The following is a 27,023-nucleotide window of genomic DNA, read 5'->3' on the forward strand; positions in this document are numbered from 1 at the left end:
ATGCAGCATGATGAAAAGCTTTAATACCGCACCCTGTCAAGGAAAACCGAAATGCTGCATTTCGATCTATCACAGCTCGCCTGCCACAGCTTCTCAAATTGATAACAATAACAGCATAGTTTTTCTGCCTTTCTTCCAACTCACTGGGCTTTGTTCATGGAATGGTAGCCATGCTGTCTCAGTATTTCATTAACCTGGAATATTTCTCTATTTTTGCTCCAATTAGAAGCTAAATTAAACCATTTAGCTTCCACATCCATGTTTGATTGTTGGTGTGAGGCTGTCTGCTGACATCATCTCCCTTGTTTCCAGTCTTTCATTAGACCTTCCGTTTGCACCAAAAATGGCAAAGTTGGACTCATCAGTCTACAGACCTTTCTTCCAGTCATTCACTGTACAATCTTTGTGTGTTTTTTCCTTTTACCTAGTTTATTGCATGCCAACATGCACCAAAAACAATAAAAGTTTGCTACGTTAATTTAAAAAAAAGCAAGCTAAGCAATCACACCTTTTATTCGGTATTTCTCTGTATGTTACCATTCACATTCACCAGTTTGCTGTTTTCCTTCAGTTTATCTTAGCTTGCTAGCTTGCTAGTGCTTGTATATGTCTTGCTATTTCTCTTCAGATTTTGAATTTCCCATTTGTATACTGTAGCTGAAGTCTTTCTTAAAGACTAGTTTATTTCCTGCAACATTAGCTTTATGTTTGTTTTAAAAAAAATCTCTAAATTTTTTGTTTTACTTTTGCTGTGATCTTTATTTTGCTGGCATTTTCACACTACAATAGCTCTCTGTGTACAAAAACTGTATGTAGAATTACCAATATTTGCAATTTACCCGGTAAAACTGAAACTTGATGTTTAAATGCTGCCTATTATGTTGAGTAGGAGTTTGTGATAGTATTCACTTTGACACACCACATTAGCAAATTAAAATTGTGCACTACCATATAGCACCTCCTCAGCAGGACAACATTTAATTTAATCAGCATAATGTATGTAAAGAATCCTAATTATAGCCCAAACTAATTTTAATAAATAGTTTTTTACCTTGAATTACTAGTGAACTAGCTTAGTGAATTCTGCCTAAAAATGATGTTTTTGTGCATTCTTTTTTTTTTTTTTTTTGTAGTCTTGCGCTTCACCCTGATAAGATCCAGGTGGCCACTGGTCAGGTGGGCAAAGATCCTTACATTTGTGTTTGGGACTCATACACACTGATAACTGTATCCATCTTGAGAGATGTCCACACACATGGTGTAGCCTGTTTGGCTTTTGACGCTGATGGACAGGTGAGTACACAAAGGTTTTAGAGATTTGATTGTCTGATAGTTGTGGTGTTTATATCTTATCATGGCAATCATGTAAGGTTGGTCAAGTGGTTAATAATGGACCTAAGATTAATCAAGCTTATGTTTAAACAGCTTGTCTGTCTTCTTTTTTTGTTTAGCGGTTGGTGTCTGTTGGCCTTGATGCAAAAAACACAGTGTCTGTATGGGACTGGAAAAAGGGGCGTGTCCTGGCAACCGCCACAGGACACTCAGATAGAGTAAGTTCCCTTTGTTTCTCTCTTAACTTTATAAATAAAAAAATATACAGCTTGTTATATTTTACAGAGAAATCACATAATCGTATGCATATCTCTAAAATGCACTAAGCCTAGAGCTACAGGGGCCATGGGTAAACTTCTTACACACACACACACACACACACACACACACACACACACACACACACACACACACACACATGTACACACACAGAGCCCCTGATTTATGTAGACACATTCTGTGCTTACATTTTGCTGCACCATGGCCCAGACTATGTGTGTACAATGAATATGTATGGGTTTTCTCATAGAGGTGTGTGTGTGTGTGTGTGTGTGTGTGTGTGTGTGTGTGTGTGTGTGTGTTGTGTGTGTGTGTGTGTGTGTGTGTGTGTGTGTGTGTGTGTGTGTGTGTGTGTGTGTGTGTGTGAAAGAGTAGAAGAAACAAAACACACACAACCAAAAGCGATCAATTTTTCATGCTGCGGTGTTGTAATTTCATTTTCAAACTCTCACACACACACACACACACACACACACACACACACACACACACACACACACACACACACACACACACACAGAGGTAATATTAGTTTTAAATAAATGTGCTGCCTTATACACAACTGAAAACATAGTAACATACAGTTTGTGGAGATGTGGCAAAAGTATTATTTTGCATTATTTAATTCAATTCAATTCAATTCATTTTTATTTGTATTGCGCTGTTAACAATGAACATTGTCTCAAAGCAGCTTTAAACAGATAATGTGGTAAAAATGAAAAATATGTTCTTTATAAGTGTAAGCTTGTCCCTGATGAGCAAGCCGGTAGCGACTAGGGCAAAGAAAAACTCCCCGAGATGGCATAAGGAAGAAACCTTAAGAGGAACCAGACTCAAGAAGGAACCCATCCTTATCTGGGTTGCACTGAATATCCTTTTATTACAGTTAAACGATGTTGAGGTGTGCAGTGATGGTGATCAGAGGCAAACTGTAGTCCTGAGTCAGTGTAGCAGACTGTTGACATTAACTACAGTCCAAATCCATCCTCAAAGTTCCTGTTCTTGCTCTGTAATTTCATGGATCCCCAGGGCGTTGATGAGAAACCTTCCCCAGCTGCACAGAGTGGCCTCCAATCGAAGCTGACACCATCCAGAGGCAGGCCTGGACAAAGTGGGCAGATCCGAGGAGGGGAGAGGGGCAGGAACAGTGGTCACTGGAACCTCAGGAGCATGTTTAAGTCGAGAGAGAGAGAGAGAGAGAGAGAGAGAGAGAGAGAGAGAGAGAGAGAAGAGGGGTTTCAGGAAGAGAAGGATATAGATTACTATGTGTCCTTATTGTTGAATAGAAGCTAAGGACACTGTGCATTTGGGACTCCGGCAAGATTCGCTATGGCAGCATAACTAAAAGAGAGAGCCAGAAGGTAACACAGACATGAGGGATCTCTGGGATAAGAGACGACCCACCATCAACAAACTTAAGTGAACATGTGAGAGTGAGGGGACGACAGCATACAAATATCCCAGTTCACCAAACACTCTATATCCATGTTTTCAGGCTCGACTTTAACACTGCATCCTGTAATGACATCATATTTCTAATTTTAACCATATTTCAAAGGTAAGAAAAAGGCGATCCTGGTAATATTAATCACATGAGCCTTGAAGGAAAGACTAGGGTCAATAATCACACCAAGGTTTTTGGCTGCTGTACACACTGAGACAGAAACACCATCCAGAGATGCTACGTAATCAGAAAGTTCACTTTTAGCTGCATGTGGCCCTAGTAAAAGTACTTCCTCTTATCCAAGTTGAGCAGAAGGATGTTATCAAGCATCCACTGTTCAATTTCCTTTACACACTCCTCATCATTTTTAAGCTGATCTCTCTCATTTGGCTTTGCTGAAATATACAGCTGTGTATCATCAGCATAGCAATGGAAGGGGAATACCTCGTTTATGTATAATTTCACACATAGGCGGCATATAGATAGAGAAAAGCAGTGGGCCTCAGACGGATCCTTTTGCAACACCAAACTTTAACCCTAGAGAGTGTGGAGAACTCACCGTTTACAACAACAAACTGATAGTGATCAGTCAAATAAGACCTGAGCCAGGAGAGAGCTGTTCCCTTTCCCTTTCCCTTCCAATGCAATTTGCTTCATGTTGGGCAGTTATTGGATTCCATATTGTACATTAACGTTGTTCACACCCAGTCAAAAATAACCTTCTGGCCAAATAAAATCCTCTCTCTCTCTCTCTCTCTCTCTCTCTCTCTCTCTCTCTCTCTCTCTCTCTCTCTCTCTCTCTCTCTCTCTCTCTCTCTCTCTCTCTCTCTCTCTCTCTCGCTATTTCTACCTCTTTTTGTATCTTTCTTAGTTTTTTTTGGTACTCTTTATAAGAAATCCCTATCACTAAACACAGTTCAGACTAACATCTGATCCCTCAGGGAATCTTTGTACAATAGGCACTGGGACTCTCAAAAGAGGGAGTCAAAAGATCAGATTTGATATGATTGCATTCTGTGTGGTTTTTTAAGGAAAAGCTCAGATCTGATGTTATTGATATAAATTGAATTGACAGTCTGTTAACCAGAGCAATTCGTGTGTGTGTGTGTGTGTGTGTGTGTGTGTGTGTGTGTGTGTTTGTGTATGTGTGTTTTAAGATATTTGATATTTCGTGGGATCCTTTCCTGCCACACAGGCTGGTGAGCTGCGGAGTGAAACATATTAAAGTGAGTGAACCATGTGCTCCTTTTCCCCTGACACACATAAATAGATTTGAAAAGCCACATAGATATATCTGCCAGGAAATTCAGTATGTCTTATTGTCTACTTGCCATATATCATCCTCTGTATAATTCCTATCTTCGCCTCAGACTTGGTGTTTATTCTCTCTCTCTTCAAGTGAAAGCAATTACTTTTGAAAAATGCTGACAGATAAAGACAAATTGAACTAATTGAATCGTCTCTTCTGTCCGCTTTAGATAAGGATTTGTAAAAGAGTCAGGCCACCACTTGTGAAGCCACATTTTTTTAGAACTGATAACATTAAGCTGCGTGTGAAGTCAGATTTTTATCCTGATAGAATTTGAAATTAAGTTGTTAACATTTCTTGCTAAAAAAATTTGGTTTTTCTCTCCATTGTGTTTTTTTTTTTCTTCAGTTCTGGACGTTATGTGGCAATGCACTGACACCCAAAAGGGGGATCTTTGGAAAGACGGGAGACCTGCAGACTATACTGTGTTTGGCAACAGCAAAGGAAGAGGTGACATACTCAGGTGCATTAAATGGAGATATCTACGTGTGGAAGGGACTAAACCTGGTGCGGACCATACAGGCGGCTCATGGGGTGCGTGGATTTCATTATTTCGGTTTCTTAAACAGGCGTGAATTTATTCTGTAATGAGAAATGCTTTATTGGTTACACTCCTGTATTATGCTGTGCCTAATATGCTCAGACATCAAAGTCTTCTGAAGACACAAACAGTAGCTAATATTTTGACTAATTAATTTTTTCTACTAAAAAAGAGTATAAATGACTAACATCACAGAAAAAAAAAAATGAATATAGCTTATTTTCTACATTTTTTTATTATTATTAATTTTTACACAACTTTCTTCACTTCCTCAAAGCTGATTTGTCAAAATAAATTATCGTTCACAAGGTTTAGGTTAGATTTTTTTTTTCCCCCACTTTAAAATGGGTGAGGAATGGTGAGGAAATGACAATGTACAGCTAATATAACATACACTATATGGGCAAAAAGATCACATTATTGGAACACATTATTAAATTTTTGAATTCAGATGTTTCAATCAGACCCATTGCTACAGGTGTATAAATTCAAGGACAGTCTGCATTTACACAAAAGGGCTGGTCTGAAGAACTAAGTCAGTTTAAGCACCAGTATTGTGGTAGGAATCTACATTTGCTATATGCCAGTGCATACATTTCCTGCTACATATTCAACAGTCAATTGTAAGTGGTATTATTGTAACTCAGCTATGAAGCAGAAGACTGCATAAAGTCACAGACTTCGGCCTATAGCTGAGTTCCAAACCTTCACTGGTATTAATGTCAGCACAAAAATTGTGCAGATGGAGCTCAATAAAATGTCCGTGGCTGAGCAGCTGTATGCAAGCCTCAAATCACAGGGTACAACACCAAATGTCGGATGGAATGGTGTGAAGCATGCTGTACTCTGGAATGAGCATGGTGGAGAATGCTATGCTTCCCACATTGTGGAAACTGTTTGGCTTTTCTGTATTCCAGCATGACTGTGCCATAGTGAATAATGCAAAGACTCTAAAGATATGGTTCGCTATATTTGGTGTCAAAGAATTTGACTGGCTTGTGCAAAACATTGACCCCAACCCATATAAAAGACAAATGTCTCATTTCAGGTATGAATCTTGTTAAAAAATATATTGTCAACAAGTAGAAATCTCTAAAGCACTGATTATAACTAAATGATTCTACAAACATAGGGCATCAAACAAAGTGCCTAAAGCAAGCACACTATGCCAAATACCTACAGTAAATTCTAAAACCTTTTAGTATATTACTGATCCAGCAGCACTGAGCAGAAATCGCTGAACACTTCCTCACTTCCCCAGTGCCTTTAATCTCATTAAGCCTTCAAAGCTGAAAATCTCTACAGTAACATGGATGTCAGAATCAAATTTAGGCCTAGATTTTAAGCAGATTTGTGTGCAGCTAGTGAGTTGATTTGTGGTTCTGGTTGCTTTTCATGGTTGCCTGTGATTATGGAATCACTGTCAATGTGCATCCAGATGTCTATTAATATGAGTAATTGCTAGGAACAGATACGACGGCTACATTACTTCTTGCATGCCCTTATTATTTGCTTTAGCACGATGGGTTTTTTTGTGCCCGCATAGCAACCTTATCTTTTTGTTTTTATAATAAAAGCAAAGCCATAAAAAATAAATTAATTGAATGAGGGAAAATGTAAAGAATCTATATAAATTAAAATAAAATTTAATAAATAAAAAGTAAGTAGTTTTTGGAGAGATAATTGTAAGTTGCTTTGAATAAGCATGTCGTCCAAATGCAATAATGTGAATGTAAATTTTTTTATACCTAGAGAGTCTTTAAAACTGATCCTTTGTCTTTCCCGATATATGACAGTTTCTCTGATTTTTTTTTTGCTTTCTAGGCCGGAATCTTCAGCATGCACTCGTGTGAGGAAGGTTTTGCCACCGGAGGACGTGATGGCTGTGTGAGACTCTGGGATGTGGACTTTAAACCCATCACCAAGATTGACCTAAAGGAGGCTGAGCAGGGATATAAGGGTAATATGGCATTAGCTTTCCTTTTGATATCTATTACTTTTGCAACTGTCCATGCAACACAATTATTGCCCAAAATATTTTGTAAAATTCTATTTGACAGATTTATTTGATCCAGTTACTTTTGTTGTGTTAGTTACTATTGTAGCTAGTGTTTAAAATGAGAACCGCAATAAATGTTACAGATACAGTACAGACCAAAAGTTTGGACACACCTTCTCATTCAAAGAGTTTTCTTTATTTTCATGACTATGAAAATTGTAGATTCACACTGAAGGCATCAAAACTATGAATTAACACGTGGAATTATATATGGAATTATATACATAACAAAAAAGTGTGAAACAACTGAAAAATTTCATATTCTAGGTTCTTCAAAGTAGCCACCTACTACTTTACTGTGTCCAAACTTTTGGTCTGTACTGTATATTGGGTCTTAAATCATAGTGCCCCACACTTGGAATAGGAGCAGAGTACAGGGGACTTAATAAGGTTCCCAGATTGATATAATTTTGAAGAAAATAGAAAAAAATACAAATAGAGTATTTTCTTCATTTTTTTTAACAATCTTATTTAACTTTTTTTGTTTGTTTGTAACCTGCTCTTTTGCTCCTGGATTTAATGTACAATTTCCCTTTTTTACAATTCATGATGCAGCATGATTTTACTCCGGATCTACCAGAATACTGCATAATGAGTGTGCTTCATAGTAAACACTAAATGCTAAATTTACTTCTTTGGGAAGTAATGGCACTGAGCCAAAAAAGCACCCTGAACTCTTCCTCTCCACATTTAATCTCCTCCTTTAATGCATTAATAAAATCGATGAAAAAAGCTCAATCAAGCATTCTTTTCTATAATAAATCTCACAGGTTTTAAGGCACAGAAGTCTCCTGTGCAGATGGCATGAAAGATATTGTTAGCTTGATTTAAAACCAGTGATGAATAGTGTTTACTGAGTCACTGTTTATCTACAAATAATAATGTATAGGTACAGATAGAGCAGCTGCTTTGAAGCATGCACAGACTTGCTTTTGCACGCTTTAATTTCTGTACTTGCAGTGCCATATTTTTCAACTGCATGTTGTAAGCTGATAATTTGTACTCGAGGTTGTTATGGTCGCTTCACGCTTGGCTGCCCTTTAATGCTCTGAAGTTTCTCTAGAGCACACTCATCCTTTTTCTTTTTTCCATCTCCTACAGGTCTGTCTATCCGGAGTGTATGCTGGAAGGCGGACCGTATTTTAGCTGGGACGCAGGACAGCGAGATATTTGAGGTAATGGTGCGAGACAGAGATAAACCTCTTCTGGTCATGCAGGGTCACTCTGAGGGCGAACTCTGGGCTCTTGATCTTCATCCCAAACAGCCGATCGCCGTGACAGGCAGTGACGATCGATCAGTCCGGTCAGTGGCCTCATTTCTTTTTGTCAGTATGTTGTCTTAAAAGCAATGAATGTAAACACACCCTCCAGATATATTCTCTCTGCTTTGTTCTATCAGCTAAATACAGAATAAAACACATAGAGTGTGCTCTTATACGAAAATAATCAATGACAGCTTGGTGTCCTGAGTTCCTGATGGTATTAATTATTTTCCTGTTTTATTATTTTATTATTTTTCTCTGTGTTTTATTCTTTCTATTCTACAGCAATTATACCAACTAGGTTTTACTTTTATTTATAGCATAAAGAGCAATGTTATACTATATAACCCTTAACTGTTACAAGGTCTACTAGCAAGTTAGTTTTCCATCACCATATTCTCTATTTTTTTTTTATATTCATTGCTCAGTAATGCTGTGATGGCAAAAGGTAAACAAACCTATGCCAAGAAATAGTTTGCTGTATAAATGACAGCCGTTCAAAATCTTCAAAATATATTCTAACTCAAGCTCTACAGCTCTGTCCTTTGGCTTAGTTTAGCTGCTCATATCCCAACACACATATTGTTTCCTGCACTCATGTTGACTCAAAATCTCATAGTGTTCTAAAGTTAACATGTAAGTAGAGAGAAACCATATAACATGTGAAAGCATCCATAGAAAAAATATAAAAGTTTTAAATATAGAAGGGGTGTTCAGGAAGTTAAAGTATGTGCCTTATATGTTGTTGTAGGCTTTGGAGCCTTTCCGATCACACCCTCATTGCACGCTGTAACATGGAGGAAGCTGTTCGCAGTGTGTGCTTCAACAATGATGGCTCTCAGCTTGCTTTAGGCATGAAGGATGGCTCGTTCACTGTGCTCAGAGTCAGGTAATCGCCCCGACTTTGATTAAACACACTTAACGTTAGTCAAGGATTTGGTTATTAGTCATTTTAAACTTTGTTTAAACCTCGGATTAACTCCTGTCCAAAAAATCTACACGATTCAATAAGTGCAGTATTACAGACATTTATGACATTTTGTAGAGAAAATAAAGGTGTGCATATGAAGTACACAGTTTTTATTAAATGCCACAATAAACTGTTTTATGTGCACTAGTACAGAAATGAAAGAATAGCCATAATACACAGGGAATTTTCCTCCATTTCTCAGTTTCAACAAACTGCTCCTGAAATCAATGATCAATGTCAAAAGTGGTATTCTTTTTTTGTAAGTACAATCTAGCAAGATATTTTTATCAAATCATGTAATATGTACAGCATACCTGTAGCTGTACATATTACTTGACTACAGCTGTGTAGCTGTAGACTAATCAGTGTACTCCGTTCCAGTCCGTCTCCGTCCTCCATTCACAAACCACTGCCATAACATGTTATGAGAATTTTGGTTGAGCCACAGTAGTTTGTTCTGTTATTCTGAAATGTAAATAAAAATGTAAATGTATACAATTTTATTTTGTCTATTTTTTTTTTACCTTATTTTAATAATTAGCTATATAGTAATAAGACAATAGCTTTATTTACAATATTTTTAGCCATTTTCATCTGGCTGGGTTGATTTGAACAGTAATTGGTAAAGGTAATACCAAGACTACCAAAGTACCAATTAGACTAATCCATCTGCTAATTTTACTAATGCTAACTAGAGAAAGTAAAGTGACAAATTTTTTCCCCCTAACAAAACAAAAACAAGATATTAATATTTGCTGTTTTGGTGTAACACGTTATCAGTGTGATTTAAAACAATTTTGCCAATTCATATACAATATACTGTCACTCTTACAAAACACATCTACTCCTCATTTTACTTAGGGACATGACAGAAGTGGTCCACATCAAGGACAGAAAGGAGGTGATTCACGAGCTGAAGTTCTCTCCAGATGGTTCCTACCTGGCTGTAGGGTCTAACGATGGCCTGGTGGACATCTATGCCGTGGCACAGCGCTACAAAAAAGTTGGCGAGTGCAACAAATCCTCTTGCTTCATCACCCATCTGGACTGGTCTGTAGACAGCCGTTTCCTGCAGACCAATGATGGTGCAGGGGAGAGATTATTCTACAGGATGCCAGGTACATGGGCGATGGGTGTACATCATAAAAAGTACATATTTTAATTAATGCTATAAAATTTCAGTTAGAATAGAAGACATAAGTGGGTCATCCACTAAATATATATTCTCAAAATACTTTATGTACTACAAAGACATTTGTATTATTCATGATGTGTTTTACAACAAACAGCCAGCAAAACAGTATCGTTGGAATTTTTAAATGAAATGTGTGAATCTGAATTTTTGATTTAGAGTCTGATCTATGAAATTATTTAAAATGTTAACATGTTACATGTTTACAATATTAAAGCTCTAATATAATATTTTAGTGTCTAAACTATTGTCATTGCTCTTTTATCATGCATACATACTGTATGTATACTTACTTTCTACAATATTATGCATTATTGTAATCCATATTTTTGTAGGTTTATAGTAGGACCATCCAAAAACCTGGCTGTGTTGTGATATTGAATTAAAGACCCAGATTATACACAACTTTCTTAAAACTCACAAGTTTTTACTTAAAGGTTCATAAACTAAATTAATAACCACAAAAATAAAAAATACAAAAAAGTGTTCTTTCCCATTAAATGTTTTTAATCTCCAATATTCTTTTGCAGGACTGCTTTTTCAGAATTTAACCGTTTATAACCATAATCAGTATAACCATAGCCCTGATGTTTGTTTGCTAAGAATAAAATGTTTGGCTAATACTAATGAGCCAAGTTCTGTGATGTCTGTCAAATATCTGTGCTTGTTTTGAGTTTTCTGTCCGTTTTTTTTTTTAATCTCTATAGCTGGGAAATTCCTTCCTAATGATGAGGCCAAAGGGATCCACTGGATGACCTGGACCAGTGTCTTAGGGCCTGAAGTAAATGGGATTTGGCCCAAGTACGCCAATGTTAACGATATAAACTCTGTGGATGCTAACTACAGCAATGCAGTGCTGGTGACCGGTGATGACTTTGGGCTTGTCAAGCTTTTCCGCTTCCCATGTCTTAAAAAAGGTGTCTAATTTTTATAATGAGGACTTTAATAATTAGTCAGGTCAAATATGAATATAATATTGAAAACTATTGCTGTTTATGTGACTATTTTTCTAAAACTCCATGAACATGCCCTGTGTCCATATGCAGCTGCCAAATTTAAGAAGTATATCGGTCATTCCGCCCATGTCACCAACGTGCGCTGGTCACATGACCTGCAATGGGTGGTGAGCACGGGCGGAGCCGACCACTCCGTGTTCCAGTGGAGGTTTTTGCCTGAGGGTGTGATGAATGGCGTTCTGGAGCCACTTCTACAAGGTGAACATGTCCCTGTAACGCTTTAGACATCTCTCCTGTATGAAATACTCACTGGCCACCAGAACACCTGTTTATTCATTTAGCCAAATATGTAGCAGCAGTGCAAGTCATAAAACCATGCAGGTCATGAGCTTTAGCTTAACTAATCACAAGTGGTTAAGCACTGTTTGTCTTTACTGTGATATATGCATTTTGTCTCTCCATAGAGGGCTACGCTGACTCCAACAGTGGCGAGTCAGACTCTGACCTCTCCGATGTTCCAGAGCTGGACTCTGACATTGAACAGGAAGCTCAGATGAATTATGAACGTCAGGTAAGACTCAGCGTTTCACTTCTACTCCATTGCACAGACACAATATTTTCTTCAGCTTTACACAAAAAAATTATAACCTTGTTCCCCCTCAGTGGCTGTTTTGTGCCTCAGTAAATAAAGCCTTTAGCACTTATTATTTTCATTGGCATCAGCTACCATTTTCCCCTTTATTTTTTGCACTTTTTGCTTATGTCTATCATTGCATTTATGTGTTGATATACTGTAAATTTGTGCATTCAATGCGCATTCCTGCCACCTCAGGTTTATAAGGAGGATCTGCCTCAGCTCAAGAAGAAACTGGTGGGCTCTCTGAAAAGGCAAAAAGCTCCAGATGAAGGGCTACGGCTACAGTTCGTCCATGGGTAAAACTAACGCAAATATGTTTTTTTTCTTCTTTATTCTTCTATTTTTGGAATAAACCTGAGCATATAAAAAATACATAGCACTAGAACAGCTTAGTTCTGTGCCTCTAACAGATTCCCCTTTGCTTCATGGTTCCCATGGCAACAAGAGCAACACCTATTTGAGTATTTTTGCTTGAACCATGCACCCTATGATTATTTGCCTGCAGGTTATAAACGATTTTGATGTAAATATTTAAACACTACGGGGTATAAATAAACAAACAAGTCAAGAACTAACAGAAAACAGACGTTTGATATCAGATTAAAAAAGATTCAACATAGAATGGCCGTTTGTAGCTGCTTTATCGATGTATTTAAAATTGTTGATTACTTTCCTATGATACCATGTACAGAATGTTATTACTTTTTCTCTCTCCAACTCTCTCTCTTTCTTTTACAGGTATAGGGGTTGTGACTGCAGGAATAATCTGTTTTACACACAGGCTGGGGAGGTGGTATATCATGTAGCTGCTGTAGCTGTGGTCTATAACAGGCAGCAGCACAGCCAGCGCTTTTACCTTGGCCATGACGATGACATCCTGAGCCTCACTGCACATCCACTGAAAGATTATGTAGCCACAGGGCAGGTATGTATCTGTTGACAACAACACACTATTTTCTGCTTCTGCTCTGAGGGCAGTTTGAGTTTATGTTCTAACCATGCTGTGTGTGTGTGTGTGTGTGTGTGTGTGTGTGTGTGTGTGTGTGTGTGTGTGTGTACTCACTCAGGTGGGCAGGGACCCAGCCATCCATGTTTGGGATGTCCAGACTCTGAAGTGTTTGTCCGTGTTAAGAGGACAGCACCAGAGAGGAGTGTGTGCTTTAGAGTTCACAGGTGATGCAACTCTCCCTTTATACAAAGTAATGTAACTTATAGTTACTGAGATTACATGATTGTTACATATTTGACGTTTGGTTCTTTGCTGGGTTTTAGCGGATGGAAAGAACCTGTTGTCTGTGGGCATCGATGAGAGCCACTGCATAGTGATCTGGGACTGGAAGAAGGGCGAGAAACTGGGCAAGGCAAAGTAGGAACCACTAAACACGCTTTAATACTAATTAACACGAAATAGTGTACAAAACCGTGCAAAAGAAAACACTGCTTTCCTGTAGGGGACATAAAGACAAGATCTTTGTGGTGAAGGGGAACCCATTCCGTATGGACAAGCTGGTCACAGTGGGTGTAAAGCATATAAAGTTCTGGCAGCATACAGGTACTGATTATCAAGGGAAATGTCAAAGGGAATCTTGTGCTGTGATTATCTGTGATTATCTCTACAGTCCGAGCAATAACAATTACTTCTAGTGTTACTTTGAGAATGATTTACTAAACTATGCATAAGCATTAAAACTACAATTACAAGCAAATGGCCCTAAATAAAGATTTGAGGAAAACATATAAAGCACTGTACTCTTTTACAACTTTGGAGGCATCAGTTATTGGTTACAATATTTTATCATAAACATTCTATATATAAATTTTCAATTAAATTTATTTTATTAATTGAGAACACTGATCACAACATCTTTTTGTAGCATTTTACAGTAACACTTGCATGGATGGAGTTTTATAAATAATAAATGCTGGCTTATAAATACCAACTTTGTTTACCTAGGAGGTGGACTGACATTTAGAAGAGGTATATTTGGCAACTTGGGCAAGCAGGAGACCATGATGTCGGCTTGCTACGGGCGCTCCGAAGACCTGGTGTTTTCAGGGGCTACCACAGGCGATGTTTACATCTGGAAAGACACAACACTAATAAAAACTCTAAAAGCTCACGACGGCCCTGTGTTTGCCATGTGCTCCCTAGACAAGGTACAGATACAGGTTTACTAATATTACACACATTGTAAGCTTCCAGAAATGACTAAATAATTTATTAACCGTTAAATGATTATGAATTTTGCTGAAGGGATTTGTGACCGGAGGGAAGGATGGGATCGTGGAGCTTTGGGATGATATGTTTGAGAGGTGTTTGAAGACCTATGCCATCAAGAGGGCTGCACTCTCACCTTCATCCAAAGGTCCTGTTCATATCTATACACTGCATTTAAGCTCCCTGGATTGCATCAATTATTAAAATACAGTTTTATTATACCTTTCTTTTACTTTTGCTTAGGTTAATTAAAAAAAGCAAGTAATTTTGCACTTTTACTTAAGTAGAAATGTAAAAAAGTACTTTTATTGTTAGAGCAATGGTATACTGAGTCCACCACTGATATTATCTAATACTGTATGTCAAATATGGCCAGATCTTTCAATAACTTTAGGGATATATTGTACTGTTTTCTTTCCCCCGAATTTATACTTGATTTACTTTCTGCTTCAAAACTAAGTCAAACACCATTTTGGATTTGCCATGGTTGAGATTTTGGATTTCATGTTTGTCACTCAGTTTGACGACTAACTGGAAGACAACCGTGTTCAATGGGTTAATGTTGTGTGTGTGTTTGTGTTTGTGTTTGGGTCTGTGTGTGTGTGCAGGCCTGCTGCTGGAGGATAACCCCTCGATCCGAGCCATCACTCTTGGGCATGGTCACATACTAGTGGGCACCAAGAATGGAGAAATCCTCGAAATTGACAAGAGTGGCCCTATGACTCTACTGGTTCAGGTAGGAGTATGTACATTAAACCATGTTTTTACGGGTCAATTACTTTTATAATTTTCAAACTATTTTTGTGACAAAAATCTATTAATAGTGTGATTTTGAAAATTTTGAAAAAAATAGGGCCAACAAGAATATACTAATTAAAAATAAAAATAAAATAATAATAAAAACCAACAATAGAGAAACTGACCAGGATGAAAATGGCTTATTCTCTGCAGACTGCAGTTTGGTGGGAGTTGTGGACTCCCCCACCTTTCTTAATCAAAAAAATTATTATTGTCTTTTTATTTTTTTGGGTTATTTTAGCTTTTAGATTTGAAATTTACTGTGGCATCTAAACATTAGAGGCCACATTAGGCTCATCAATATGTAAATAGTAATTAAAAAGTAATTAAAACTGAATTTAATTAAATGAATTTTTAATACTATTTTTATACATATTTTTGAAAGCATATGTTTTGTGTGTGTACATTGTGTACAGTATACAAAGTGAGATATTAATAAAGCTTTGAATGGATGAATGAAATTGTGTAAGATCTTTAAGAATATTTTAACAACTGTGTGTTTGTAGGGCCATATGGAGGGTGAGGTTTGGGGTCTTGCTGCTCACCCCTTGCTGCCTATATGTGCCACTGTGAGTGAAGACAAAACACTGCGCATCTGGGAGCTTTCTGCTAACCATCGAATGGTGGCAGTCCGCAAACTCAAAAAAGGTGCCTCACTTTTCAGTTATAACTCTACATCTGATGTATTTTAGCATATTTGACACACTGTGTGTACTCAGGTGGTCGATGCTGTGCCTTCTCCCCGGATGGAAAAGCCTTAGCAGTGGGTCTGAATGATGGCAGCTTTTTGGTAGTGAATGCGGACACTCTGGAGGATATGGTGACCTTTCACCACAGAAAGGAGATCATTTCTGACCTCAAGTTCTCTCAAGGTAGCATCTGCAGAGCAAGTTATCAGACTAGGAATGGTGGACAAAGTGGTCCTGATTTATGTTATTGTCATTGATACAGTTCAAAGTGTCATTATCCTGCACATCATAACTTATTGAGGAGAGAGTTTTTTATTGTTACAGTCACACAGTGAGAGAACCCTTAATTCACATAAACTCTTTTAGAACCTTGGGTTATGCTTGTGATTTTTGTGACAGGTTCTTATTGAACACAATTTGCATATTCACTGAAAGTAGTGAGGAACAGCATGCTTAGCCTAAAACGTAGGAATAAAATACTTGAAAAATGTACTTTAGTAGAGTAACAAAGTAAAAATACTTCCTTACTGTCCACCACTGTTAACTGGATTAGCTACATTTATAATATAATTACTGACCATTTCCAAATATCAAGACAATATATGCAACTGAAATAAATATAATGTCATCACTACAGATGCTGGAAAGTACCTAGCTGTGGCCTCCCATGATTCCTTTGTGGACATCTACAATGTACTGACCAGTAAACGAGTGGGTATTTGTAAAGGAGCGACAAGCTACATCACCCACATCGATTGGGACACTCGTGGTAAAGCAACTTTTAGATATTAAACTGGTACAAAGCACTGACACAGGAGGCTGCTTCCAAAAACATTAAAGCAACGTCTCCTCACAAAATAATTTCACCATGTAAATGATTGTTTTTTGTTAAATACATAAAAAATAAAAAATAAAAAATGATTTTGTTAAATACAGCATGTTTTCATATTCCTGTGTATGACCTGTTAGTATGGCAAATCAATTATTTTATAATCGACTGCAGGCAAATTGCTGCAAGTAAACACTGGTGCCAAAGAACAGTTATTTTTCGAAGCTCCTCGTGGGCGGAGACAAAACATCTCCAATGCTGAGGTACAAAAAAAAAAAATTATATAAAATGTATTTATATATATATATATATATATATATATATATATATATATATATATATATATATATATATATATATATATATATATATATATATGTCTGAATACCTTGATTAGAAATATGTATGCACCCCTACTTTTGTAGTTTGAGAAGGTGGAATGGGCCACATGGACATCTGTCCTAGGCACAACATGTGAGGGAATCTGGCCTACACTTAGCTTTGTCAATGCCTCTTCACTTACCAAAGACAGGAAATTGCTGGCGACGGGAGACGACTTTGGCTTCATCAAACTGTTCAGCTTTCCGTGTAAGGTAAAGTAAAACATCTGAAGATGGTATCCAAGTAAGTGCTTAAAATGTAGAACTGCACAGTGAACAGTAAACTGTTGTTTCCTTTTTTCAGGGTCAGTTTGCCAAGTTTAAAAAGTATGTAGGTCATAGTGCCAATGTGACGAATGTTCGTTGGTCAAATGATGACACTACGCTGCTGTCAGTGGGCGGTGCCGACACGGCACTGATGATCTGGGCGAGAGAAGGGATTGGACCTCGTGAGAGTAAAGCAGTCGACAGCGAAGAATCTGATGATGATGCAGAGGAAGACGGGGGTATTTTGGCATGAAAAATAGCTGTCAATTATATAATCTGTTTAAAAAATGTAATAGAATTTGTATATATAACATTAAAGCACCATTTCACTGTAATAAAAACACAAATTTATACGCAAAGACATTTATGTTACTAATTAGGGACAACACAAGAACAATGACACTGTATAGAAAACACTGCAAAAATTAACATGAACAGCAACATTAAAAAAAAAAAGAGAAGCCTGTATACTGTAGCTATTAAACCGATTTTGCATGTGTGAGCAGGATACGACAGCGATGTGGCCCGAGAAAAGAACATGGACTACACCACAAAAATATATGCCGTCAGCATCAGAGAGATGACAGGTGTTAAGCCGCACCAACAGCAAAAGGAGATTCTAGTGGATGAGCGGTAATGTTTGGAGATAACTATGATTTTTTTAATCGCCTCTATTAGAGCTTTAATCTGACTGAATGAGCTGACAACTCTCTCCCAATCTCTCTGCTGTAGGCCACCAGTAAGCCGAGCAGCACCGCTACCGGAGAAACTGGTTAAAAACAACATTACCAAGAAGAAGAAACTAGTGGAGGTGTGTAAAATTTTAGTAGCTTATCTGGAGAAATGCATTTATTGTATTAACAGAGATCATCATAAATAATTCAGGCCAAAAATTGTTATTGAACCCGTTTTCCAATCCAACATTTTCTATTCAAACACGTACCTAAAAGCTATAATGAATCACAATTTATTTTATAGAATGTCATTTAAATAAAGTATATTTAAATAAACTATAAATGATAACTAAAACCCAGCCATTAGGGGGGCACAAGCCAGTGCACTCTTAGTGCCGGTCCCAAGCCCGGGTAAATGGGGAGGGTTGCGTTAGGAAGGGCATCCAGCGTAAAATATGCGCCAAATCAAATATGCGGATCACAAATGAGAATTTCATACCGGATCGGTCGAGGTTCGGGTTAACAACGACCGCCACAGGTATCGTTAGCCGACAGGGTACCGGTGGAAATTGGGCTACTGTTGGCCGAAGGAGGAGAAGGAGAGGAGGAAGACGTCTACAGAGACGGCAGGGAAAGGAGCAGTGTAGGAGAGTAGAGGTTCGGGTTGGTACTTTAAATGTTGGTACTATGACGGGTAAAGGGAGAGAGGTAGCTGATATGATGGAGAGGAGAAAGGTAGATATGCTGTGTGTTCAGGAGACCAAGTGGAAAGGGAGTAAGGCCAGGAACATTGGAGGTGGGTTTAAACTGTTTTATCATGGTGTGGATGGAAAGAGAAATGGTGTAGGGATGATTCTGAAGGAAGAGTACAGTAAGAGTGTAGTGGAGGTGAAGAGAGTTTCTGATAGGGTGATGATCGTGAAGGTGGAAGTTGAAGGGATGATGATAAATGTCATCAGTGCCTATGCTCCACAAGTTGGCTGTGAGATGGAGGAGAAGGAAAGATTCTGGAGTGAATTAGATGAAGTGGTAGATGGTGTACCTAGGAAAGAATGATTGGTGATTGGGGCAGACTTTAATGGGCATGTAGGTGAAGGGAACAAAGGTGATGAGGAGGTGATGGGTAGGTATGGTTTTAAGGAGAGGAATGTGGAAGGGCAGATGGTGGTGGTTTTTGCTAAAAGGATGGAAATGGCAGTGGTGAACACTTATTTTAAGAAGAAGGAGGATCATAGAGTGACGTATAAGAGTGGAGGAAGGTGCACACAGGTGGACTATGTGCTATGCAGGAGATGCAACCTAAAGGAGATTGGAGACTGTAAGGTGTTGGCAGGGGACAGTGTAGCTAGACAGCATCGGATGGTGGTCTGTAGGATGGTTTTGGAGGCGAAGAAGAAGAGGAGGAGAGTGAGGACTGAAAGAAGAATAAGATGGTGGAAACTGAAGGAGGAAGAGTGTAGTGTGAGGTTCAGGGAAGAGGTCAGACAGAGGCTCAGTGGTGTTAAGGAGGTGTTGGATGATTGGGCAACTACTGCAGTAGTGATGAGGGAGGCAGCTAGAAAAGTACTTGGTGTGACATCTGGAAATAGAAAGCAAGACAAGGAGACGTGGTGGTGGAATGAGGAAGTGCAGGAGAGCATAAGGGGAAAGAGGTTGGCAAAAGTGGGACAGACAGAGTGATGAGAAAAGTAGGCAGAAGTACAAGGAGATGCGGCAGCAGGTTAAGAGGGATGTGGCGAGAGCCAAGTAAAAAAGGCATATGAGGAGCTGTATGAGAGGTTGGACACTAAGGAAGGAGAAAAGGATTTGTACCGATTGGCCAGGCAGAGGGACCGAGCTGGAAAGGATGTACTGAAAGTTAGAGCAGTAAAGGATGTAGAGGGAAATGTGTTGACTAGTGAGGATAGTGTGTTGAGAAGGTGGAGGGAGTATTTTGAGCAGCTGATCTGGAAAATCAGAGAGAGAGAAGGTTGGATGATGTGGAGTTGGTGAAGCAGGATGTGGATAGGATTAGTAAGGAGGAAGTGAGAGCAGCGATTAAGAGGATGAAGAGTGGAAAGTCGGTTGGACCAGATAACATACCGGTAGAAGCGTGGAGATGTTTAGGAGAGATGGCAGTGGAGTTTTTGACCAGATTGTTTAACAGGATTTTGGAAGGTAAGAAGATGCCTGAGGAATGGAGAAGAAGTGTGCTGGTACCGATCTTTAAGCATAAAGGAGATGTGCAGTCTTGCAGTAACTACAGGGGAATTAAGTTGATCAGTCACACCATGAAGTTATGGGAAAGAGTAATGGAAGCCAGGCTGAGGAATTGCATTGTGTATTTGTGGATTTAGAGAAGGCGTACGACAGGGTGCCAAGAGAGGAGTTGTGGTATTGTATGAGGAAGTCAGGTGTGTCAGAGAAGTATGTGAGGGTGGTGCAGGACATGTATGAGGACAGTGTGACGGCAGTGAAGTGTGCAGTAGGAACAACAGACTGGTTCAGGGTGAAGGTTGGACTGCATCAAGGATCGGCCCTGAGCCCCTTCCTGTTTGCAGTGGTGATGGACAGGTTGACGGACGAGGTCAGACAGGAGTCTCCCTGGACTATGATGTTTGCGGATGATATTGTGATTTGTTGTGAGAGTAGGGAGCAGGTTGAGAAGAGCCTGGAGAGGTGAAGATATGCACTGGAGAGAAGGGGAATGAAACTCAGTAGAAGTAAGACAGAGTACATGTGTGTGAATGAGAGGGAGGGCAGTGGAGTTGTGCGGTTGCAGGGAGAAGAGCTGGAGAAGGTGGAGAAATTCAGGTACCTGGGTTTAACAGTGCAAAGTAATGGAGAGTGTGTTAGAGAAGTGAAGAAAAGAGTGCAGGCAGGGTGGAGTGGGTGGAGAAGAGTGACAGAAGTGATTTGTTATAGTAGGGTATCTGCAAAAATGTAAGTGAAAGTTTATAGGTCTGTGGTGAGACCTGCGATGTTGTATGGATTAGAGACAGTGGCATTGAGTAAAAGACAGGAGGTGGAGCTGGAGGTAGCAGAGCTGAAGAGATGTTAAGGTTTTCGTTGGGAGTGACGAGGATGGATAAGATCAGAAATGAGTTTATTAGAGGGACAGCGCACGTAGGATGTTTCGGTGACAAGGTGAGGGAGGCGAGATTAAGATGGTTTGGACATGTGCAGAGGAGGGACATGAATTATATTGGTAGAAGAATGCTGAGGATGGAGCCACCAGGTAGGAGGAAAAGAGGAAGTCCAAGGAGGAGGTTCATGGATGTGGTGAGGGAAGACATGCAGGTAGTTGGTGTAAAAGAGGCGGATGTAGAGGACACGGTGGTATGGAGACAGATGATCCGCTGTGGCGACCCCTAAAGGGAGCAGCCGAAAGAAGAAGAAGATTAATGATAACTAAACTAAAAATAAATAATAACTAAATAATAATAAAATAAATAATAAACTAAAATAGTAATAAAAACAAAATAAATAAGAAAAATAATTTAAAATAATATATATATATATATATATATATATATATATATATATATATATATATATATATATATATATATAATAAAATAATATAAAAATAATGAAAAAAATTTAATAAGTAAATCATCACAGAATACGTCGATTACGTAAGAATACGATTCGGTAAAAGATTCAGTAAAAGACTCGGCCTGTCTAATCTGAGTGGAAAGAGAATTCCACAGCTTTGGTGCATGTGAGGAAAAAGCCCGATCACCCATAGAGCGTAATCGAATAGGGGGAACAACTAAAAGACCGGAATCGGAGGAACGGAGATCTCACCTAGGAGTGTAAACAGTTAAATGTTGGGTCAAATAATGAAGTGTTGTGCAATGTAGGGCCTTATAGGTCAGCATTAAAATTTTTTAATCAATCCGAAAGGGAGCCAATGCAATGACTCCAAAACTGGAGAAATATGCTCAGAAGACCAGGTCTTAGTCAGAATACTAGCATCTGAATTTTGGACAATCTGTAATTTATTTATTGTAGATTTCGAAACCCCAGCATGCAAAGCATTACAGTAATCGATGCGTAAAAAATCAAAATAATTTATCAATTTTTCAGCAACCGAAAAAGATGGGGCGGAGTCTTGCAATGTTCGTTTCCAACTGCTTCTTTAAACTTCTCTGATCCATGTTGTATGTTATAAGACTCCAAAATCACAGTGTACTGTAAATAACTAAACACTTTAAAATATGTCAAATGGCTAAAATGAACTCATTTCTAAAGGGACTCGTTAAAACCCTTTTTCATTATATTCACAAATATATCAGATAGCCTGACAACTGTTAAGCTAGGTGTTTGCCCAGCATCAGGTAATCTGACAGGATTTCTAAGAGGAAGAGGGGTTTCTCACATATACATAAGTACTGCTAATACAAGCAGTTTTAACATACAGTGGGGGAAATAATTCATTAATCCCCTGCTGATTTAGTAAATTTACCCCTTACAAAGAAATAAACAGTCTAGAATTTTTATGGTAGGTTTATTTTAACAGATAAAGTAGGAACATTAAAATAATTCCAGAAATAATAATAAATTAATATTACATATAAATTCATTCGTATTTAATCAAGTGAAATAAGTATTTGATCCCCTACCAACCAGCAAGAACTCTGATTTCCACACACCCAAATTAGTCCTGTTCCTTAAAGAAAGTGTTTCTAATATCTACTCATCATGTGTATAAAAGATACTGTTACAGAATCAACCTCTTCCATTTAAACCTCTCACATCAGCATGGGAAAGACCAAAGAGCTGTCAAAGGAAATATCAGGGACAAGATTGTAGACCTGCACAAGGTTGAAATGGGCTACAAGACCATCAGCAAGAAGCTTGGTGAGAAAGAGACCACTTTTGGTGCGATAATTTTAAAATGGAATAAATACAAGATAAGTCAATCGCCCTCGCTCTGGAGCTCCAAGCTAAATCTCACTTCATGAGTTGAGTATGATTCTGAGAAAGGTGAGGGATGAGCCCAGAATTACATCGGAGGAGCTTGTTAATGATCTCAAGGGAGTTGGGACCCCAGTCAGAAAGAAAACCAGAGGTAACACACCAAGGTCCTTCTGCTCAAGAATGCACATGAACAGGCCCGTCTGAAGTTTTGCCAATGAACACCTGAATGATTTATAGAAGGCTTGGGAGAATGTGATGTGGTCAGATGAGACCAAAATTGAGCTCTCTGGCATCGAATTGACTCGTTTTTGGAGGCAGAGAAATGCAGAATATGACTCCAAGAACACCATCCCCACTGCCCAAAATGGAGAAAGAAACATTTTGCTTTGGGGCTGTTTCTCTGCTAAGGGTACAGGAAGATTTGACCACATAAATTGCGCCATGCACTGTAGAATCTTGTATGAGAACCTCCTGGCCAGAACACTGAAGATGGGTTGTGAATGGGTCTTCCATCATGACAATGACACAAAACATACGGCAAAGGAAACAATCTGATGGTCTTGTAGCCTATTCATAGTAGCCCTTCTAGCCTTGTGCAGGTATACAATATTGTCCCTGATGTCCCTTGACAGCTCTTTGGTCTTTCCCATGGTAGTGGAGATGTTTGAATGGAAGAGGTTGATTCTGTGAATGGTGTCTTTAATTCACATAACGAGTTGACCTTAAGAGTACTTTCCTAAAGTGACAGGACTAATTTGGGTCTGTGGGAGTCAAATACTTATTTCATTTTATCAAACACATATTTGATTTGGCCACAAATATGATTTTTTTTAATGTTCTGTCTCTCTTTGTTAAAAAAAAACCCACCATTAAAACTCTAGACTGTTCATTTCTTTGTAAGGAGGTAAACTGACAAAATCAGCAGGGGATAAAATAATTATTTCCCCCCACTGTAGGCTTAAAATTTTACACTATTTCACTATGCCCTATTACACTACACATTGTACCCTATTACACTATACTTAGTGCCCTATTAAACAACAGTTACAATTCTGTAGAATTGTGTAACATCCTGGTTTCGGTTTTTGACGTTTCTTTCTTTCTAGCTCAGAATGTATTGTTTTGTGTATTTGTGTCAATTAACTTTTAGGAGCTGGCGCTCGACCACGTTTTTGGATACAGAGGCTTTGACTGTCGTAACAATCTGCACTACCTCAACGATGGAGCTGACATCATCTTCCACACAGCTGCTGCAGCTGTGATCCAGAACCTTTCTGCTGGTACAAACCTGTTTTCCTAAAAGAATACTGATTGCAGCTCAAACACTTTTTTTTATTGTTTGTGCAATATGTTTTTAGTGTCACAACAGCTCTAGGTTATGATCTCTTTTAATTGCATGGTTATTATGAATCAATATCTACATTGTATCGGTTTGGATGGAAGGATGCCCACCTGCTTTCAGGAATCCTGTGGCATACTGACCCCTGGTGGATTTCTAGAAAAGTGCAGGACAGGTTTACAACCCTAGAGACATTTTCCAAATTTATACATTATTTAAAATGACAAACAAGTAACCTGGTTTTTGCTTAACAAAAGGTGACAAGCAGCTGATTAAAAGTAAATTAACTCCCATTTATTACTATTGACATAATAAAATAACATTATGGTATTTTTACTTTAGCTGATTATCAAAAAATAATCAAAACATCTTTCCATTAGGTACAACCCCAATTCCAAAAAATTTGGGACACTGTGTAAAATATAAATAAAAACAGAATACAATGACTTTAAATCAAGATGGGATGGGGCCATGTTTACCACTGTGTTGCATCACATCTTCTGTCCATATACATTTGATGAGACCGATTGCTGAAGTTTTGGTAGAGGAATGATGTCCCATATGTGTCTGAAGCAGTTCTGGGTGTCCTTTTTGTATTTTTCATTTCATGATGCTCCAAATTCTTTCAAATGGTGAAAAGTCTAGAATGCAGGCAGGCCGGTTCAGCCCTCTTCAGACTCTTCTACTACGAAGTCATGCTATTGTAATAGATGCAATATTCAGTTAGCATTGTCTTGCTCAAATGAAAGTTGCATATTACACTGGCACTAATGCACTTTAATACCATCAGACATGCTGCTTTTTGGACTGGGCACTGATCACAAGCCAGATGGTCCTTCTCCTCTTTAGTCCAGAGGATGTGGTGTTTGTGACTGACCACGGAACAGTTTTCCACATTGCCTCAGGGCATTTTAAATGAGCTTTGGCCCAGAGAGGATTGGGGCTTTTCTGGTCATGTTCACGCACGCCGCCTTCTTTGCATGGTGGAGATTTACCATGCATTTCTGGTTGACATGGAAAACTGTGTTCATAGACAATGATTTCTGGAGGTGTTAATGAACCCATAAAGTGATTTCCATTACAGAATACAGAATACAGACTTTGAGAAATTCAGTGCCACCTGAGGACAGATCATATTGATTTTCTTCTGAGATTTCTCTATATTCTTTAAAAATTCTGATGATATGTATTGTAAATGATGAGATATTCAGCTGTTTTGTCTTTTACAGATTAGTAAAGCTTTGCCCATCTATCATTTTGAGAGACTCTGCCTCTCTAAGATACACTATTTACACCCAGTCATCTTACTGACCTTTTGTCAATTAACCTAATTATTTGCTAATTGTTTCTCCAACTGTTTGATTTGAATCAAAATCAAAATTACCTTATTTCTTTTCTTAAAATGGGATATCTCTTCAGTTTAAACATTCCGTATGTTTACCATGTTCTATTGTGAGTAAGATATGGGTTTAAGATTTGCAAATCATTCTGTTCTGGTTTTTATTTACATTTATACTGTGCACAATTATTTTGTGATTGGGGTTGTAGGATTGCTAAGGATTGTAGGTCTAAGTGTTTGTAATATAGGGCGCTTGTTAGCACTCCTAAATAGTTGTTGTATAAATACTAATAATGTGCCGAGATGCAGGACTGTTGTGGTTAAGAATAAAGGCCCCTGCCCACAATACACACTTTACACCAAGCACTAAACTACATGACAGCCTGAGTACACGGTAGCCTAAATAAAACTACATTATTAGCTTTCTAAGTCTTGCTCATACCACATTTTTTTATTCTCCCTGGCTCTTCAACAGGTACTCAGAGTTTTTACCTTGAGCACACAGATGATATCCTATGCCTCACCGTCAATCAACACCCCAAATATCAAAATGTCATTGCCACGGGCCAGATTGGTAGGTTTTCTTTTTATAGAGACTTATATCGAAAACTCACTTCTGGATGTACACCTCTTGATTGCGTCATTATCATGCGCTCTAGTTAAAGTGTGCACAAGTTGGCTTTTATACTTTTGCTAATTTTGCCTCATCTCCTGAAGTGCCTTCTCATTGCTTTTTGTTTTCTTTGGCCGCATTCTCATTCGCTCACCTACACCTCATCACTTAGGCGAGATTGCTGATCTGCCAGGTAAGGCACTGGATCTGCAGCTCCTATAATGCACCACAGCCTGCTGTCTTTCATCTGAAAAAAAGTTACTTTGTATGCTGTTGTGTTTCTTGTGTGTGCCCATTGCTTTTCTGCAATATCTGTGTTCATAGGCTTCTTTTGAACAAAACAAAGATCTCTTTATGGAGTCTTTTTAACATAGCAAATGTTGTGTGTCTTCCAGCTGTTCACATCAGGTTGTTTATATTTTTTACCTTTTAGCTCGGTGCATTGATTCATTGTTTTTCTATTTTAATTTTTTTGCTATAACTCAATTACTGACTTATATCCATTTCAAAGTAACTTTAACATTGTTTTTACAGCTTGTTTTCCTGATTCAGATACCTCCAAAGAACCCTTATAAACTTCAAAGGGACTTTAGTTAGGATTAAATAAGAAATGAAACATTTTGTGTTATTGTGAGAATTTTTTTTTTTCCCCATGTTTATGCTTGTGTGTGTAGGCCTAGCCCCCTCCATTCACGTGTGGGATGCTATGAGTAAACAGACCTTATCAGTGCTCCGCTGCTCACATGCTAAAGGAGTCGGCTATGTCAACTTCAGTGCCACCGGCAAGCTGCTGCTGTCTCTAGGAGTGGATCCAGAGCATACCATCACTGTCTGGCGCTGGCAGGAAGGTCTGTGTGTGTTAGTGTCTGAAAGAAAAAAAAGGGCATTATAGTAAAATAAATTTTTTGCAACAGAATATTGTATTGGCTATCTTGCAGGTTAATTTATCCTTTCTTTACTCAGATATAAAAAAAAAATAAAAATAAACCAC

At 38.4% G+C, this 27,023-nt stretch overlaps 1 protein-coding gene across 1 annotated transcript in view; it reads left to right on the forward strand.

Moving 5' to 3' along the window:
- eml6 (EMAP like 6) overlaps nt 1-27,023 on the forward strand; it is a 53,617-nt gene that overhangs the window by 16,415 nt on the left and 10,179 nt on the right. Inside the window, exons 3-32 of the mRNA XM_083558694.1 lie at nt 1,134-1,293; nt 1,452-1,550; nt 4,213-4,281; nt 4,713-4,898; nt 6,730-6,865; nt 8,066-8,267; nt 8,978-9,115; nt 10,058-10,314; nt 11,096-11,305; nt 11,435-11,602; nt 11,809-11,915; nt 12,177-12,277; nt 12,720-12,906; nt 13,049-13,154; nt 13,254-13,347; nt 13,433-13,533; nt 13,936-14,138; nt 14,236-14,347; nt 14,808-14,935; nt 15,504-15,645; nt 15,717-15,869; nt 16,324-16,455; nt 16,690-16,778; nt 16,941-17,108; nt 17,200-17,401; nt 17,669-17,795; nt 17,895-17,973; nt 23,892-24,021; nt 25,895-25,993; nt 26,707-26,880. Coding sequence (XP_083414820.1) covers nt 1,134-1,293; nt 1,452-1,550; nt 4,213-4,281; nt 4,713-4,898; nt 6,730-6,865; nt 8,066-8,267; nt 8,978-9,115; nt 10,058-10,314; nt 11,096-11,305; nt 11,435-11,602; nt 11,809-11,915; nt 12,177-12,277; nt 12,720-12,906; nt 13,049-13,154; nt 13,254-13,347; nt 13,433-13,533; nt 13,936-14,138; nt 14,236-14,347; nt 14,808-14,935; nt 15,504-15,645; nt 15,717-15,869; nt 16,324-16,455; nt 16,690-16,778; nt 16,941-17,108; nt 17,200-17,401; nt 17,669-17,795; nt 17,895-17,973; nt 23,892-24,021; nt 25,895-25,993; nt 26,707-26,880 — 4,259 coding nt within the window. The remainder of the gene's footprint in view (nt 1-1,133; nt 1,294-1,451; nt 1,551-4,212; nt 4,282-4,712; nt 4,899-6,729; nt 6,866-8,065; nt 8,268-8,977; nt 9,116-10,057; nt 10,315-11,095; nt 11,306-11,434; nt 11,603-11,808; nt 11,916-12,176; nt 12,278-12,719; nt 12,907-13,048; nt 13,155-13,253; nt 13,348-13,432; nt 13,534-13,935; nt 14,139-14,235; nt 14,348-14,807; nt 14,936-15,503; nt 15,646-15,716; nt 15,870-16,323; nt 16,456-16,689; nt 16,779-16,940; nt 17,109-17,199; nt 17,402-17,668; nt 17,796-17,894; nt 17,974-23,891; nt 24,022-25,894; nt 25,994-26,706; nt 26,881-27,023) is intronic.

Source organism: Silurus aristotelis, assembly GCF_946808225.1.
Source record: "Silurus aristotelis genome assembly, chromosome: 13".
Lineage (NCBI taxonomy): Eukaryota > Metazoa > Chordata > Actinopteri > Siluriformes > Siluridae > Silurus > Silurus aristotelis.